Below are 15,914 nucleotides of genomic sequence, written 5' to 3'. Positions count from 1 at the left end.
CCAAATTGAAAAGTTTTTGACATTTGTAAGGCCAAGTTCTTAATCTGATGGTGTTTTGTTTTGTTTTATATCAGTTTCAAGCTAACTTTACTCAGATTCATTTATCTGCTTCAGAACAGAAACTCAAGAAATGCAACTTAATCTGCTGGGCACCTTTTTCCTGTGTTGTGAGTGATCTTTTGCCAAAATGACCTGAAGTCTTTTTTTTTTAGGCTAACCAGCTGGGAAATAAAACAAAAATGTTTGTCTTTCTATACATTTATTTTTATTTGTTAGACTTTTCCCTCCTTTGCTTCTAATGAATCATAAAGAAGAGTTCTTTCTCTTTGAATTTCAAACCACAAATATTTTTAAAAACATGTATTTCAAGAACTAAATCTACAGATGTAATACATACTGTGAACCCTATAAAATGCGTTTACAATGCTGACTTAAAAAAGAAATTTATAACTTTCATATGTACCTTCCTTGTGCAATAGGCAACCTCCATATGTTTCCGACTTCCATAATTCAGTTTTCCTGGACATCTGTAGCAGGTAGTGAGTGCTTCTTGAAGAACATTTTGGGTAATTTGAGAAGGAACCACACTGAGAACTAAAGGTGAACATAAAAAAAGTTTTTCTTTCTAGAAACGCTAGTTACTATAACAATTTAACCTGAGGTGACTGTTTTTGCCTCCTTGATGTGATTGAATGTAGAATGTGGCAGTTTTGACACAGGGTGGTGATTCTGCTGAGGGTTCTTCCCAACCACTTACTAAGAACCTGAGGAGTCACTCTTGCTACCTCCAGGCCTTTTGCTTGAAGATTTTCAGGGACTCTTCCTGAAAATCCAATTTGAGAGTTGAAGAAAGGGCTCGGCAGTTCCCAGCTCTGATGACAGGCGGCTCACAACTGCCTCTAACTTGATCTCCAGGGGACCCCACCATCTCCGTCTGTTGGCACCTGCGTCCACCTGCACATACCTACATTCACAGTTAAAAGTCATTTAAAAATATTTTAAAGAAACAATCAAATTTGAACATATATTCAGTATGTTTTATTTTAGATACTTTCAAATATTTGTAATAAAAGGGGAGAGAATACAATCTTTTTCATTTTTGACTACTTAATTGTTCATGTACAGTTCTTAAATAATAGAAGACTTTGTCCAATTCGAAGAGAAAACAAAACAAAAGGTATGTAGGCAGGTCTGCTTTTGGTCCAGTTTCTGCCATGTGCTGAAAGACAGGGACCATTTCCAATGCTGCTTTTCAATAGCTTAATTTGTAACACTAGCCTTAAATTAATCTGCCAAAAGCCCTGCCATTCAAGTAAAGGTGAAATGTGTCTTTGCTAGTATGAAAGATGAATAAATTCCGTCTACATTTTTTGTTGTTGTTTCAATAGATTACATGGTTGTGAACAGATTCTATTGTTTAAGAATAGCAAGCATCTACCAACGTAAGGTACAAAAACAGTTTCAATAGAGGCTAGAATAATTTTTATAGAAAGCCAAAATCTTAAAACTTGGCATAGTGGTGAGAGCCTGTGCTCCCCTGTGAGGCTGTATGGCTGGAGGACCACTTGGGATCAGGTGTGGAGGCCAGCCTGGATGCACCCTCTCATCACTAAAGAAACAAAAACCGAAGCACCAAACAGCGGTTCTTGAATAGGGTCTATGCTTAGTCCCATTTTCAACCCACTTGTTAAACTGGGAGCCACAAGGTTGGTCACCTTTGCTTACAGGGAGAAATGGGATCAGTTCAAAGTATATGAAGATAACTATATAATGAAACTGAGACTTTTTTATAACATAGACTTCTTAGTAACTAGAGAATATATATTATTTTTCAGGTTCCTTTGTTGTCTGGTCCAAATCATTGCTATACTGGTGTTAATTGCATGTTAATTGCATGAGCACCTTCAGTCTATCTTATTTTATCCGTTACAAGAAGATACATTTGGTGTATTTCACATCTCATAGTACTGTATGAGGAGTGTGGGTCAACAAATGAGAAAGAAGGGGGACCGCTTCCTCAGTTACTGACTGAGACAGAGCAGATATTTATGGAAATAGTTTGAATGAATTGAGATAGGCACGTTTTTGACCCAGGCTAGGGTTGGGTTTTCTTCTTTCTGGCTGTATATGGCAAGTTCCTTGTCCCTTAGGTTGAAAGAGGGAAGATAGAGGATTGATTTGCACTCAGACTACACTTCACTTGGTCCTCCGGAAACCATATCTCCCCGGAGCCCAAGGGAGAAGGAAGTCTGTGTTGAGAAGAAGCCACTAGCTGAGCCCTGTAAGGGGGTTCTTGTGCTGTCTGAGCAGGGTTCTTGGGTTCATTGAAAGGATGAACTAATTGAAACTGAGGAAACCCATTTTTAGGAAACAGTAGAAGAAATGGGGAGTTGTTTAAAGTGTGGGGAGTTGGTGAGGGTTGTGAGTCAATAACAGACGCCAGTTGAAAGGAACCCCAGTTTTGGGTCTTTCCAAATCCTTGGCTTTGCAGCTGCACTCTAGAAGGGTGTCACTTGCATTCCAGCCAGCCCGATTTACTTAGGGAGCCTTGGTAAACGTGTGCAGGTTATGGTTTGTTTGCTGTAAACCAGATTAGAGGGAGAAGCAAGGAAACGTGTGGCCAGATTGAAGAGCCGCGGGAGCAAGAAGCGAGTGGTCTGAACTGTGGGAGGCATTGATGTACAGGGTCCTGAATTAAGGATCCTGCATCTCCTTCTGCGGTTCAGTTACAAAGTAACAACCAAATACCCTTCGTTTCTTGGTGTTTGTAGTCTACCAATTGCTCACCCCAACACTCTTGCCAGTCTCTGTGTTTTTCAGTCTTTTAGTCAAGATTTTAAAATATTTATTTTAGCATGTAAGAAGGGACCACCGCAAGTGCCCCGAGTTTAGCTGATCGCTCACTGTATCAGTGTATGTGTGTATACTAATACAGTGTATATGTATACATACATACATATATATGTATATATATGTTTCTACTATAAAAATGAAACGTAAAAGTTAGGGTATTTTACAGTGATTGTGAAGTGTAAAAGAAAAAGGCTGCCTAGTATAGAACGAAGTGTGGGCAGGTGGGCCTACTTTTAGAAAATCATCAATTGTTTATAAAACTAGGTGTCTTATAGATCAGATAAAATGAAACAGCAAGTAACAGAGAGAGAGAGAGAGAAAGAGAGAGAGAGAGAGAGAGAGAGAGAGAGAGAGAGAGAGAGAGAGAGAGAGAGAGAGAGAGAGAGAGAGAGAGAAGAGTCGTTTAAACAAGATCCAGGCTAAAATGCATTGTGGAAGCAGGGGAGAATGTTTCTCTTCTTCTAAAAAGGATGTTTCAAGAACTGCATCAAGAAAAACAGAGAACAGATACCCTTTTTAAAAAGCCTACCCTTCCATTCAGCGTCGCCCCCCCCCCTCAACCGGCTGTCCTGTGGGATTCTGATTCCAGCGTGAATCATTGCCCTATCCCACCCCGAAATACGGACAATCCAGGATTTTATGCCTCTCCTTCAGCTACAAGTTCGCCCAGGCTGATTCCATCCTTAGAGTTGCTTTTATTTAAAATAGAGTTTGGCTGGTGCTGGGAAAGACCCGAGTGCGTACTGTTTCAGTCCTAATCCATCATTAGTGTAAGGAATACAATGGAAAAAGACATTTTCTTTTCCCGCGTTATAAGCAAGCACTCCCAGATACTTAGCTCTTTCCCGGGTTTTTACAGGTGCTTAGGTGCAAGTGCGCACACTAACACATGTACAGAAGATGTACGAACACAAACAGACCCTCGCAAATGAGACCCCAGGATTCGGAGATTTTCGGAGCCTCCGCTCAGGAGGATTCCTAGTAGTGGAGAAGGGCCTTGGGAGAGCTCAGCTTCTCTGAAACCCCTTTCTTTGAATCTCAACTTACTGGGGTCTAGTTTCACTCGCCAGCCATGATAAGGTTCTCAGTCAGCTTCCAGGGAGTATGGTTCTCTGTGTGTACAGTTTCCAACCCAATGGGAAACCAGCTTGTTCTCGGTCCTGGAGCCGAAGCCCAATTCTAGCTGTTGGTCCTGGAGCTGAAGCGCGATTCCAGCATGAGGAGGAAGCAAGTGACTATGCGGCCCTGAAGCAAGGATTGGCAAACCCAGCCCAGGACTAACGGAGCTAGCTCCCTCATTCATACGCGCACACTTGGACGCATAGGGGCTACTTTTTGTTGTTAGTTTGTACTTTTCCGGATGTCCGCAAGGTCTGGCTTTCCAGTATATTTGTTATGTGAATCTAAGTCCGAATGGCGTGACCTGCGCCTCCAGCTGCCACGGGTAAGGTCGCAAGAGGAGGCAGAGGAACAGAGAAGGACTTGGGGCCCTGTGATCCTTAGGTCACCCCTGAAGGCCCCGTTTAATCATCCCAAATCAGTTTGAACTGGGCGACATCTAAAAGGACAAGATCATAACCACAAAGCAGGCTTCCGGTCTGGAAATCCGGGAGGTTTCTTGTAACCAGTCGCTCCGCCAACTCCTGCTGCCTGGTCAAGTAGGCCAGAAACCTCTAGTGACTCCACCCCTGGGTCACAGAATTTATGAATCTCTTGGGCTGCAAACTTGGAGAGCCCCTCGGATCGGTGCACTGCAGGATCTAGGAGGGCCAGGGCCCGACACTCCAGCCTATCCAGCCTAGAGGGCTACAGAAGATGGCTTCACGCGCCGCTGGAGCTTTACACACAGTCAGAAGCCGCGAGTGTAAACGCCAACGACGTCTGAATCCCACTTCATCCCCAGACATCCCCCCCTTCCCCCGTCAGTCCGAACTTTGCAGGCTGCCTCACCATGCTCTTCTGTGGGCTCCAGCTTTCGGGCAAACGTCACAAACAGTGGTTGTTTAATGTATTTCTTTAGGACACAATATTGTCCTGCTCACTACTGAGTTTGGAGATCTTCGGACAGCTCCAAGCTAGTGACACAGGCTCCCATAACCCAAAATAAAAACAATGCCTTCCAATTGAACGTCTTTCTCGGGCATTTAAAGTCTGCATCCTCAGCAAGTCCTTCACGGGAGAAGGTTGTTGCCGGGTTTGCCCTGGGCCTGCAGGCGCCTTTACGCACCCCCTGTTCTGTTCCATCTATCCTATCCCTAGCATTCTGGTTCTGAAGAACTGCGGGTTTCTCCAGCTATGATCAAAACAAAAAATACTAGTTCCAGAAGTGATGCCACTTCACAAGCCACTCTCCTGAAGGTTGAAGGGAAGCCGGAAGAAAGTCGGGAGTTACAGTGTTCAACTGAACACTGAAACAAAACTAATCGTTCGCAGCGTGTTTTATACTGAAGATTTATGACCACAGTGAATTTCATTCTACACGAGATTTTTAAATTTACATCAGATGCATAGCCTGTTAGTGCTAAGAAAATGTTGAATGTAAACAACAGAATTGCATATACGTGTTTGCTGTCGTTCAGTTTTAAAGTTCTGCTTTCCTTCAAACTTATTTTAAAGAAGTACGCCGATTCTTAAAAACCCAATATAAATATAAAGGTACTTTAACTTATAGATATTTAAAAATGTACAAGTGCCTCGTAAAACAGGTTTTACTTTGTGAAGTTGTAAGGCGTTTTAAAGTTAAGCCCATATCATTAAAACATATGGAATTAAAATTCCATGACCTACGTTTTAAAATAATTACTCCGAAATAAAGGGGATCACATAAACTAGTTTCCTCACTAGTTTATGTGAAGGACTGAGAGATAATACAATAATTAATTTTAAATATTAAAAAATCAAATATCCTTAAATGCATCTCACCTAAGAAAATCCTACAGAGTAAGGTTTATGCCCATGGCCATGCTCTGTGCAGTGGGCATTATTAAATGCGGGAATGTTTACATGAAAAAACGACAAACATGTTGGCTATGAGTTCTTGCCCCCTCCAAATGTTGTGCTTTGTAGCCACATCGATAAGGATGTGGGACCGGGCATTAAAGGTTCCTTGGAAATTTTGATAATGCTAACTAACTTCAGTGCTCTATTTTCGTTTAAACCTGGAGGCTCAACCTTTCCTGGTTCTGATAAGTCTGAGCGTCAGGGATCTGGACTGGGTTGGTGGGTGTCCGCGAAAGAGCCCTCAGTTTCTCTAGGCTGGCACACCCCAGCCAGCTGGCGGCGCTTCTCAGGCCCTGATTTTCCGACCTTCTAAGGAAGTGGGCGCGGGCTGAGCGGAGTCGACGCCTCCTGATTGGTGAGCGGTCTCGATAATGGACAGCTCTGGAGGCTCCGCCCCCGCCGCTTTATTGACACTAATGAGCAAGTTCTTCCCACCGCTCTCCTGCCTGGAAGTGCTGACAGATCAAGGCAACAAATTTCAATTACAATCCCTAATTTGTGTCCGCAGAGTGTTTTTTTACCCGTGTTAGTCCTCTCTGGCGCATCAGTCGAGGCCGATCTTGGAGCAGCAGGAGGAGGTGGAGGGTTGGGAGTAAAGAAGTGCATCACTGAGCTCTAGGCAGAGACCAAGGGAAGGAAACTTGACTGCCGCGTTTCTGCTTCCTCGGATCCCAACGCCAGAGAGAAAAAGGAAACTGCATTTTTTTTTTTTTTTTTGGGCCGGCCGCTGCGGGAGGCGGGGAGGGGGGGGCAGATCTCGGGAGGCGTCGGGAGCTGCAGAGCGTTTGGTGGGGCCAGGAAGGCGAGCGCGTGAGTGCGCCCCAGCCGCGGGTATATGAGAGAGGGGCGGGCGGGCGCGGGGCGGCGGGGATGGCCGAGAAACGGAGGGGCTCTCCGTGCAGCATGCTAAGCCTCAAGGCGCACGCCTTCTCGGTGGAGGCGCTGATCGGCGCGGAGAAGCAGCAACAGCTTCAAAAGAAGCGGAGAAAGCTGACCACGGAAGAGGCGGCCGGAGCGCCGGACGACGCTGGCTGCAGCCGTGGTGGTGGCGCAGGCGATCAGGGCAGCTCCGAGGCCGACGAAGACGCAGCTCCCCCGCAGCCGCCTACTGGGGCGGCGTCCGGAACGGCGCGGAGCTGCACGGACGTGGAGCGGAGCTGTGGCTCCCGCGGAGCGGCGGGTGAGTCGGCCCCTTCCCGTCCCAGCGGCTTCCCGGAGCATCCCCGCCCGGGTCCCGCGAATCTGAGCTTCGGCGAGGCAGTGCTCGTGCGGGGGGTCCTTCCCGGTGTCTGTGGCTGAGCCCGGGGTGTCAGGCGCTGACCTGTCGGCCTCGCGCACCGTCCGACCGGGCTCCCAGTAGGGCCCCGCGGGCTACCGCCGTCGTCGCCCCCGCGAGCCCACGGTGCTGCTCTTCGCCGAGCTAAGTTTTAGGAGCCCCGGGACGCGTACCGGAAGGCTCAAGCTGAAGCACTGAAACCGGGTCGGACGCCCCGAAGCCGGGTGTGCCAACTTGGGGAGGCTGCGGCGAACTCGCCCACGCCCTTTCCCGGGAAATCGAGCGCTTCTCGGCCCCGGCTCTGGGCGCCCGAGGGCTGGCTTTTCGCCCTCTTCTCGCGGCTACGCCGCTGGGTCTGGGACGCCTGCAGCCGGGAGGATCGGAGGGAGCGGCATCTGGAGCGGCATCTGGAGATGTTTCCAGAAGGTGCCTCGGGCCGGGCCCTGCGAGAGGAAAGGCAGTTACTCAATTGAAGGGAGGCCCGGGGCTATCGGGAGCGGGGCGGCCGGTGGCCGTAGGATCTGGACCTTGAGCTCCGGGTCGGGTCTCAGACCTAGGAGTGAGATTGAGTGAGTGAGTGAGTGAGTGAGTGAGTGAGTGAGTGAGTGAGTGAGTGAGTGAGTGAGTGAGTGAGTGTGTGTGTGTGTGTGTGTGTGTGTGTGTGTGTGTGTATGTGATGTGTGATGTGCCCGCGAGCCGGGGCCACGCACAGGCGGGGCGCCGTGTGGGGAGAACACGGCCCTGGCTTTCAGAGATGGGAACTCAGTGGGACCCCGCAGGCCTTTAGGCAGCTCCGAACGCCCCAGGACTGCGGGCAACTCTCCTAGGGCCTGGCCCTGAGAAGGTCCCCAAGGTCGGTTCTCCCTCTCACTGCTTCCCCGTCTCTGCCCTCTGCTGTCCAGGCAGCTGTGAGGACGGCTTCCTGCAGGGCGCGTCCCCGCTGGCGTCTCCGAGAGGTTCCCCGAAGGGGTCTCCGGTACCCGGCCTTGCTCGGACAGGGACCCCACTGCCCGCGCCGCAGGCCCCGAGGGTGGATCTGCAAGGAGCGGAACTCTGGAAACGCTTTCACGAAATAGGCACGGAGATGATCATCACCAAAGCCGGCAGGTAAACTTGAGCTCTCGGCGGCGGCGGGGGCGTGGGTGCTCCTGCCTTCTGGCTTCACCCTACCCCTTGCCTGGCCACAGCTGTGACCGCTCCAAATGGGCCCGGGGCAGTAGGCCCTCTTTGTAACCTTCTTTGCCTTCTATACTGAAGCGCTGTCCATGAAGGGCGCAGCCGGGCCCACTCTTGTTCAAGTCAGGGAGATCTTTGTCAAAATGGATGTTACAGTCTTGTCGATGCTCTGAGAAAGTGCGGAGGTGCATTTAAGGCTCGCTCTAGTTGTCTGTCCTGGACTAGGTAATAGATTGACCACTCTCGCTTTAGTTATAGTTAACTTACTTTCTTCAACATACTTTTTTTTTTTTAGTTCAAAACTCTCTCTCGGGTTAGTCCTAGCACCGTGTACTATTCCGATATTAGGCAGCCATGAAAAGTTACTATGGGCATGTTTGCTATAAGAATAGCAGTGCATTGCTTAAGAATTATTATTCTGTTTTTTTAAGACTGTACACACACACACACACACACACACACACACACACGAAATCCAGTCCACTGCCTTAAATTTACTGAATACAAAAGCCTTTTGGGAGAAGTAACTTTTTAGACTATGTAATTTGTCCGTCGTTCGTTAGTCAAATAAATGGACTTGTTGACTACATCATACTAATTTGAGGTTGGTGAGCGAAATTTTGCGCTTTCAAGTTTTCAGCTCATTTAGTGTAACGAAATCTAAGAATAATATGTATCCTTTAAAGGTTCTTTAAAACGAACGCACAACTCTTTCAGGGAGTACACATGGTAAAAACCTGGGTAGGATAAAAGTATCCAAACTTATTAGAAATTACAAAAACATATTTTATTGAATCCATATGCTACCTTCTGCATTCTCAGGGAGTTTTTTTTTTTATTAAGGATCCAAATGCGTTCTTCAACAACACAAAGCAACAGTTGTCTTATAAAGGATGTAGTTGAGGACCTTGACTCTATCTTACAGGTGCGCCGGAAGAACACTAAAGCAGCCAGCATATTAAACTGCTCTCACGCTTAGTTAATAATCATGGACTTTCCTTTGTCTGGCAGTGGTCTTTAATAGCATTGCTGTAAAAAAAAATTGGCAGATAAATTTGTGTTATAAGGTTAAATGAACAAAAATGAGATTAGTTGGAGGGTCCTAGACATAAATCATTAGAAGAAAGTCCTTTTTTTTTAAAGGACGAAACTTATGTTGTTTTTAATACACAGTAATGTGCTGCTGTATTCCTTGCTTCTGTGCCCCTTTTAAAGGGATTATGCGCATTTACTTCAGCATCCCCTTTAATACACATATCTGGGAAGTCAAAAGAAAATGGAATTTTTGTTTGCTTTAATTAGCAATAATTGTGGTTAGAAAAGAAAACATTTTTGGGTTACGGTGGGGGAAGGGAATTCGTAAATATATGTTGTGTTTAGTTTCTGCTTCCAATAAAGAAGTTTTACTATACCTTTCAAATTCAGAGCGCCTTTTGCACTTCTCCGTACCAGGCTGCAGACAGGAAGTCCTGTCTCAATAAAGAACATATTGTTTGGTTACAGCATGGCACGTTGGCTCCTTGCGGGTTTTTTATAACCTCCTTTAAAATTTCACATTGTAATATATTTTATCGCTTTCAGGAATTTGAAATTTCTATCAGTGATGTATTCATTATTTGTAGTAAGATAAGTCAGCTGGTTGGTTCTGCTTCAAAAGCAAAGTTTTTTTCCATGTAAAACCCTTTCACTTTTAAGATACATTGAAGTTTCAGTAAACACGGAGTGTGTGTGCCTGGTGCAACAAATCACGTTTCTAAAGCTACAGTTCTGATGTAGCCTATGCTCTGACACCCAGAATTGTGTTATCTACCTGTATGTTATAAATTTGTCTGCATTAAAATGGAAATTACTGGAAGATTCTAGGCTTTATTCAGTTTCTATTCTTAATTAACCTAACCCCCATTTCTCCCCCCCCCCCAACTCCCATCACAAACAGGCGCATGTTTCCAGCGATGCGAGTGAAGATCTCCGGATTAGATCCCCACCAGCAGTATTACATTGCAATGGATATTGTGCCCGTGGACAACAAGAGATACAGGTACCTCGAGCAGAGCCATAGCAACTCCAGGACCCTGCTGGCTAGTGCCTGTCTCCTCCATGGCCCTGTGACTCTTGTTTCCCAAAGTGTGTAGAATTTCCAGATTCAAGATCTAACTCCCATGGGTTCTAGACGCTGAAATGGTGGTTCTCCCCTAGCATGTGTGGAAACTCAGCGTTGTTTTTAATAGGAAAAGAGATGTCCTCAGTCTCTGAGACTTTGAGCTGAGGCCAATCTGGCATTGCTAAGGTGAAATATATTTTTAATGTTGGTTAGCGGTTCAGTTAGAATTTTGATAGGAGATGTTTATGCAAAATTTGAAACTACACATGATAGTAAATGCTATATTTTTCCCATTTTTGCTCTTATGTAAATTTTCTTGTTATGTTAAAAAACCAGATGTATTTTAGACTTTCATTTGAAAAACCATGTTTATAAGGTAGAAAAATAAAATCTCAAAATTCACTGCGACTTAAATCAATCTGAGAGTGTGTACTGAATTGTTATCCCTGTCTTGTTTTTAAGTTCGTAATTGACAGTTCTTTAAAAATTTCTATAATACTTGGATGTTGAAACAGAATACATTTGTCTGCGCATCAAGAAAACTCTGAAAAGATAATGAGTTCTTTAGTTTCAAGCCTCTTTGCTTTTACTTATTCAAGAAAGCAAATTAGAGATTTTCAACGACAATGCCTTTGGTTTATTGGAAGAGTGTAAAATGCTAATCTTTTTAAGAGGAAGTTTGAGAGTTTGGGAGAGCAGAAGAGGGATCTCTATTTGAAAACTTCTCATGTAGTGTAGGTCTAAATGAAATCATCCGGTTTCTATCGCTTTTTAAAGAAATGGATGTTTGTTTTGGTAAAACAAGTTTTTGATGTCCAAAGTATTCAGACTGAAATCTGTATATGAGCATAGGAAATACTAAAAGTGTTTAATAGTTTTATTTGTATTTTCTATTTAAGTTATATTACTTAGTCTAATTAAATAAGTTATTAGAAGTTTTGCTCACATTATCTGTTGACGAACAGAGAGTCGAAGATACTAAATTTATTAATTAAGTGTGCATGAGTTAAACCCATATTCTGATTTGAGTTTTGTGTTGAGGACGATAATGTAGTTCTCAGTGAGTGTCTAATTTGTTTCCTTTTTCAAGTTTCTATTTTGTTTCTTTCTCCAGTTTCCCCCCCATATACTTTAGATTTTTTATTTTACACAATTCATATTTACTTTCATAGAAGGCAATGAAAATTTACATCATAATAGATCAAACTGTGAAACAAACACAAATTTGCCTTCTTCCACTGTTTTTTTTTAAAGAAACATTTAGATTTGGTGCTTGGAATGCTTTTTGAGGAATGTTTATATGTCATTTTATTCTCTTCGAGGGTGTTGGATTTTGGACTATCTGATATGCTTAATTTTGCAAGGTTTTGTTAAAACAATTTGATTTAATTTGACAGAAACTCATCTTACCTGAAGTGCAGGTTTTTTTTCCATGCGTCTCTACGGTTCCTATTTTATTTTCCAACTTTTTTCATTAGAAATTATTTTTGACTTATTCTCTGTCAAAGAATGGCGTTCGATCCAAGTTAAGAAACCTTATGAAAAATTGCTAATCTCAAAAGCTTATACAAATTTATTTATTAAAATCACATCATACCAATTAAAGGAAGGTTTTGAAAATTAATTTAAATGCTATGCTTATATATTTTATAATGCAAAGGATATGGGGCTTGCAGTTGAGCTCACTGAAATATGTAGCCGTAGTTGAGATGAAGAGCTTCACTAAAGACAGATCTAAGAAAATGTTTCCTGCTCTTTTAAAAAGATGTGTGTTTTCTACACAGGTATTTCTGAACATTATCACTGTAAATTGTGTGCAGTATCTTAACCCATGAGCAGGAGGCAATATATCTAAGTGTATAATTGCAATCATTTCATGGATATGCTACTTTCTAGTTTTTAAATTCACATTAGCAGATAATAATCTGAATATTCAGCTAAATTGTAAGATGTTGTTTATTCCTGAAAATTTTATTATTTAAATGTTTTCCTTGCTAAGTCAATTTACTTGTGTGATTAAAAAAAAATAAGCTATTGTTCTTAACTGTGAGAATAGCATTAATTGGCTGTACTAATCAAGTTTGCTTTTAATATTGGTAGTTGGAAGCTAGTATTTGCTAACAAGTAATTTTCTTAGAATGAACAAGAAAGAAAAACAAGAAAGATTAATGACAGCATACATTTTATAATTCCTCAAAAATTTAAATTAGCCCGAATCATTTTATCCTCTACTTATAGTGTTAAAGAATTGGGGAAAACAATTGTTAATGTTAAAATGACTAACTCTCCCCCAAAATAAACAGTGTGGCATTTTCTTCTCACCGCCTCAACTGTTTATTCCACCAGGCTGTACAGAGCCGAAAAGGGGAGTGATCTCTCACGGGGTAGAAACCTTTAAAATTAGACACTGAAGTATTTTGAGATTTTCCCAGAGGTGAGATTGACAACTTCATAGTGTCTTCGGGTCAATTAAATATTCAGATGAAAACTATCAGAATAGAAATTATGTGTATTGCAAGCATAATGCGTTAGTCAAGATACTTGGTGTGTATGGGGAAGACAGCCTGAATATTTTCACCAAGCTGTCAATATGATGTTTACTCTGAGTCCATCCACCCCCCCCCCCCCAGTATAATATCAAAAGTTATCGTGTGTCCAGAGATGTAAGTTTATATTTAGAAAAGGGTGCACAGTTGGTCTTGGTTGGTAATTCCAGGAGCTGGGGTGGTCCACACTTGACAGTTTGGTCTTTGCCTTGTAGGTATGTTTACCACAGCTCTAAATGGATGGTGGCAGGTAATGCTGACTCCCCTGTGCCACCCAGGGTGTATATTCATCCCGACTCGCCTGCCTCTGGGGAGACTTGGATGCGGCAAGTGATCAGCTTCGACAAGCTGAAGCTTACCAACAACGAACTGGATGATCAAGGCCATGTAAGTAGACAGCCTCTCTGGCAAGAACCAGCAGGCCACACAGCCCAGTGCCTGGCTAAAACCTGCTAAGATTGTCACACCTCTTTCTGTTTGGTCAGTATGTGAACGGTACACGAAAAATCAAGGTTCTATTTGTATCAGAGACCATGCCTATAACTGAAGTGTCCCATAAAGCATTTAATAGCTTTAAACCAGATATTGGAACGAAAGGACCCAAGGCAAGAGAGACTCTTTCTTTTTTTTTAAACCAAAACATTTATGTGAAATCCCATGAGGAGCTAATTATTATACTGAAATGTGCTTGGAAGTTTGGTCAGCAGTGATTTATTGTGTCCTCTCTGTATCCAGCTCTTTTCCCAACTGAGGTTCACCACAGTAATGACCTGGGCCTGCGTTGTTTGTCTGCTCCATCTGCAAGTTCCCAATTGTTCTGCAATGACAGCTAATGTGTCGAGTATATCATAATTCCCTTTACTCCTAAAGCTGCTGAAACCTGATACGTGGGACAGGGCCAGCTGTTCCAAAAAGACAGTCCTTGTTAACAGCTTGCTGACTTAGGCAGGATTCTACGTTATTGTTTGAATAACTCACTACCTCCGGGTTATGCTCATTCCTGTTCAAAGTGAGCATTTCGGTTAGGTGTGTCCAGTTTTGATGAAGGTGAACTGAAAAGCCTTTACCAACTTCCTCATTTCTCAAATAAAGAAGATACCACGCTTATTTGTAAATAAGTCACTCGAAATAAAACTGCGAACTATAATGCGCATTCACACAGCTCGTGCTGTGGTTTGTGAGTGTCTAGACAGGACCTTCAGTGCCCTGGGGTAATAACCTTCCTGTGACAAAGGTGGTGTCTATATGTAAACGCACAGCTAGCAAGATTTCACATGACGAGGCTTCTGTGGTCACTCTATGATTTAAAACGGAATTGGAGAAAGACATTTCATTTCTTCATATATTTTCATATCTGACTTCACATTCCTTCTTTTTATTTTTACAATTCCATAATCAAGTTGAGCACTTGGTTCATTTGGTTTTAGTGTTGAAAACAGTATCAGGCTGCTCTGTCTGTCTGAACTATTGATAGCACATTCGTCTGAGAGATCTATTTTTCTGCCTTTTAGTAGGAAATTTAGACAAAATGCTATGTGGTGTTGCTTGCTTTCAAAACCTTGTTTGTTGGATTTTCTGAATTCTACAGTTTAAGAGATAATTGTACCTCAAACCATATTCTGATAGGGCACTCAAATCAATATAATCATCTTTTAATTCTAATTCTTAGTTCTAGGTACTGGCTTTTTATATATGGTATGTACCATACCAAATTTTATATATAGATTTATAAACCTAACTATGATTTTAGATTTGCAATTTTAACAGCTTTTATCTACAAGAACATTTTCCAGAAATATAGTATGTGCATATGTATGTGTGATACATATATGTATATAGAGAAAATAGTTATATATGTGTCTCACATATATGTGTATGTATGGGAGAGAGAGGAGACAGAGAAGAACAAAGGTAGGTGAGAGTTACAGAAAGAGAGGAGAAGGATATGAGAGAGAGAGAGAGAGAGAGAGAGAGAGAGAGAGAGAGAGAGAGAGAAATAAATGTGAATATTGGTTTATGTGATTTGGGAGAGGTGGCCAGGTCCCTGTTTTGGAGACCTGGGAAGGGTGAAGCTGTAGCTTGGATTTGAAGGTAGTCTATTGTCAGAGTTTTCTCATCTTCCAGGGACTTCACTCTATTTTCTCTCAGGGCCTTTAGCTGATTGGATGGTGGCCACTCACTCACTGCTACTAATCTGCTTTTCATGGAGTCTATGGACTATTTATCTCTAAGCCATACTTTCACAGCAATATTTTTGGTGCTGTTTGGCCAAAACCATGGATATTGTGTCCTAGCCAAGTGAACAGATAAAATTAACCATCACACAGTTATTCATTTAAAACATAAAAGAACAGTTCCAAGTTGAAGTTCAGTTACTTGGACATAAATAAAGAGTCTTACTGTTAGGAAAATTTATAAAAGCAGCGAAGAACGGTTAAAATTAAGGAAATGTTCTTTCTGCTGGTGAAATTTTCTGCTATGGTTGCGACAGGATGTACTCTCTTTGATCAGGCGGTATTGAGAATGTGCACAGGGAGCCTCTGGGAACTGGGTGAGATCAAGAAGCGGGACATTGCCTTGGGGAGGTTAGTGCTTGCAGGGGCAGCAGCTCTGTCCTTGAAGACTGCTGCATGTGATCATGGACACTGACGGAAGAGACTGGCTTTGTGAGGTTCTTGCCCAGATGGAAGAGAAGGGAGTTTGCAGACTGTCTTCCTGTCTGTTCATAGAGGTTCAGGTTTACTAAGTCAGCATAAGGTTATCCCAGCTCTGAGAGACTGGGAGGAACGCCGCCGGAAGTCCTCTTCTGTTTGTACTCTCTTTGATGGCCCCAGTGGGGCAGATTGGAGATTGGGAGTGTGCTTGTGATTCTACAGCCATCTGTGACTCGGGTCTGAGAAGGCAGCACTGTCATGGTGGGACCTACTGGAGACCCTCGGGGACTTTAGTCTTTTGCTTTCTA

The 15,914-nt window shown here is 43.2% G+C and overlaps 1 protein-coding gene across 1 annotated transcript in view; it reads left to right on the top strand.

The window, feature by feature from the left end:
* The first annotated feature begins 6,723 nt into the window (after nucleotides 1-6,723).
* Tbx18 (T-box transcription factor 18) overlaps nucleotides 6,724-15,914 on the top strand; it is a 28,724-nt gene continuing 19,533 nt past the window's right edge. The window contains exons 1-4 of the mRNA XM_057767384.1: nucleotides 6,724-7,033; nucleotides 8,032-8,236; nucleotides 10,242-10,343; nucleotides 13,168-13,339. Coding sequence (XP_057623367.1) covers nucleotides 6,724-7,033; nucleotides 8,032-8,236; nucleotides 10,242-10,343; nucleotides 13,168-13,339 — 789 coding nt within the window. The remainder of the gene's footprint in view (nucleotides 7,034-8,031; nucleotides 8,237-10,241; nucleotides 10,344-13,167; nucleotides 13,340-15,914) is intronic.

This window comes from Chionomys nivalis, chromosome 4 (genome assembly GCF_950005125.1).
Source record: "Chionomys nivalis chromosome 4, mChiNiv1.1, whole genome shotgun sequence".
Taxonomy (NCBI): Eukaryota; Metazoa; Chordata; class Mammalia; order Rodentia; family Cricetidae; genus Chionomys; species Chionomys nivalis.
Note: the sequence above shows the minus strand (reverse complement) of the source record. Positions and strands in the feature narration are given on the sequence as shown.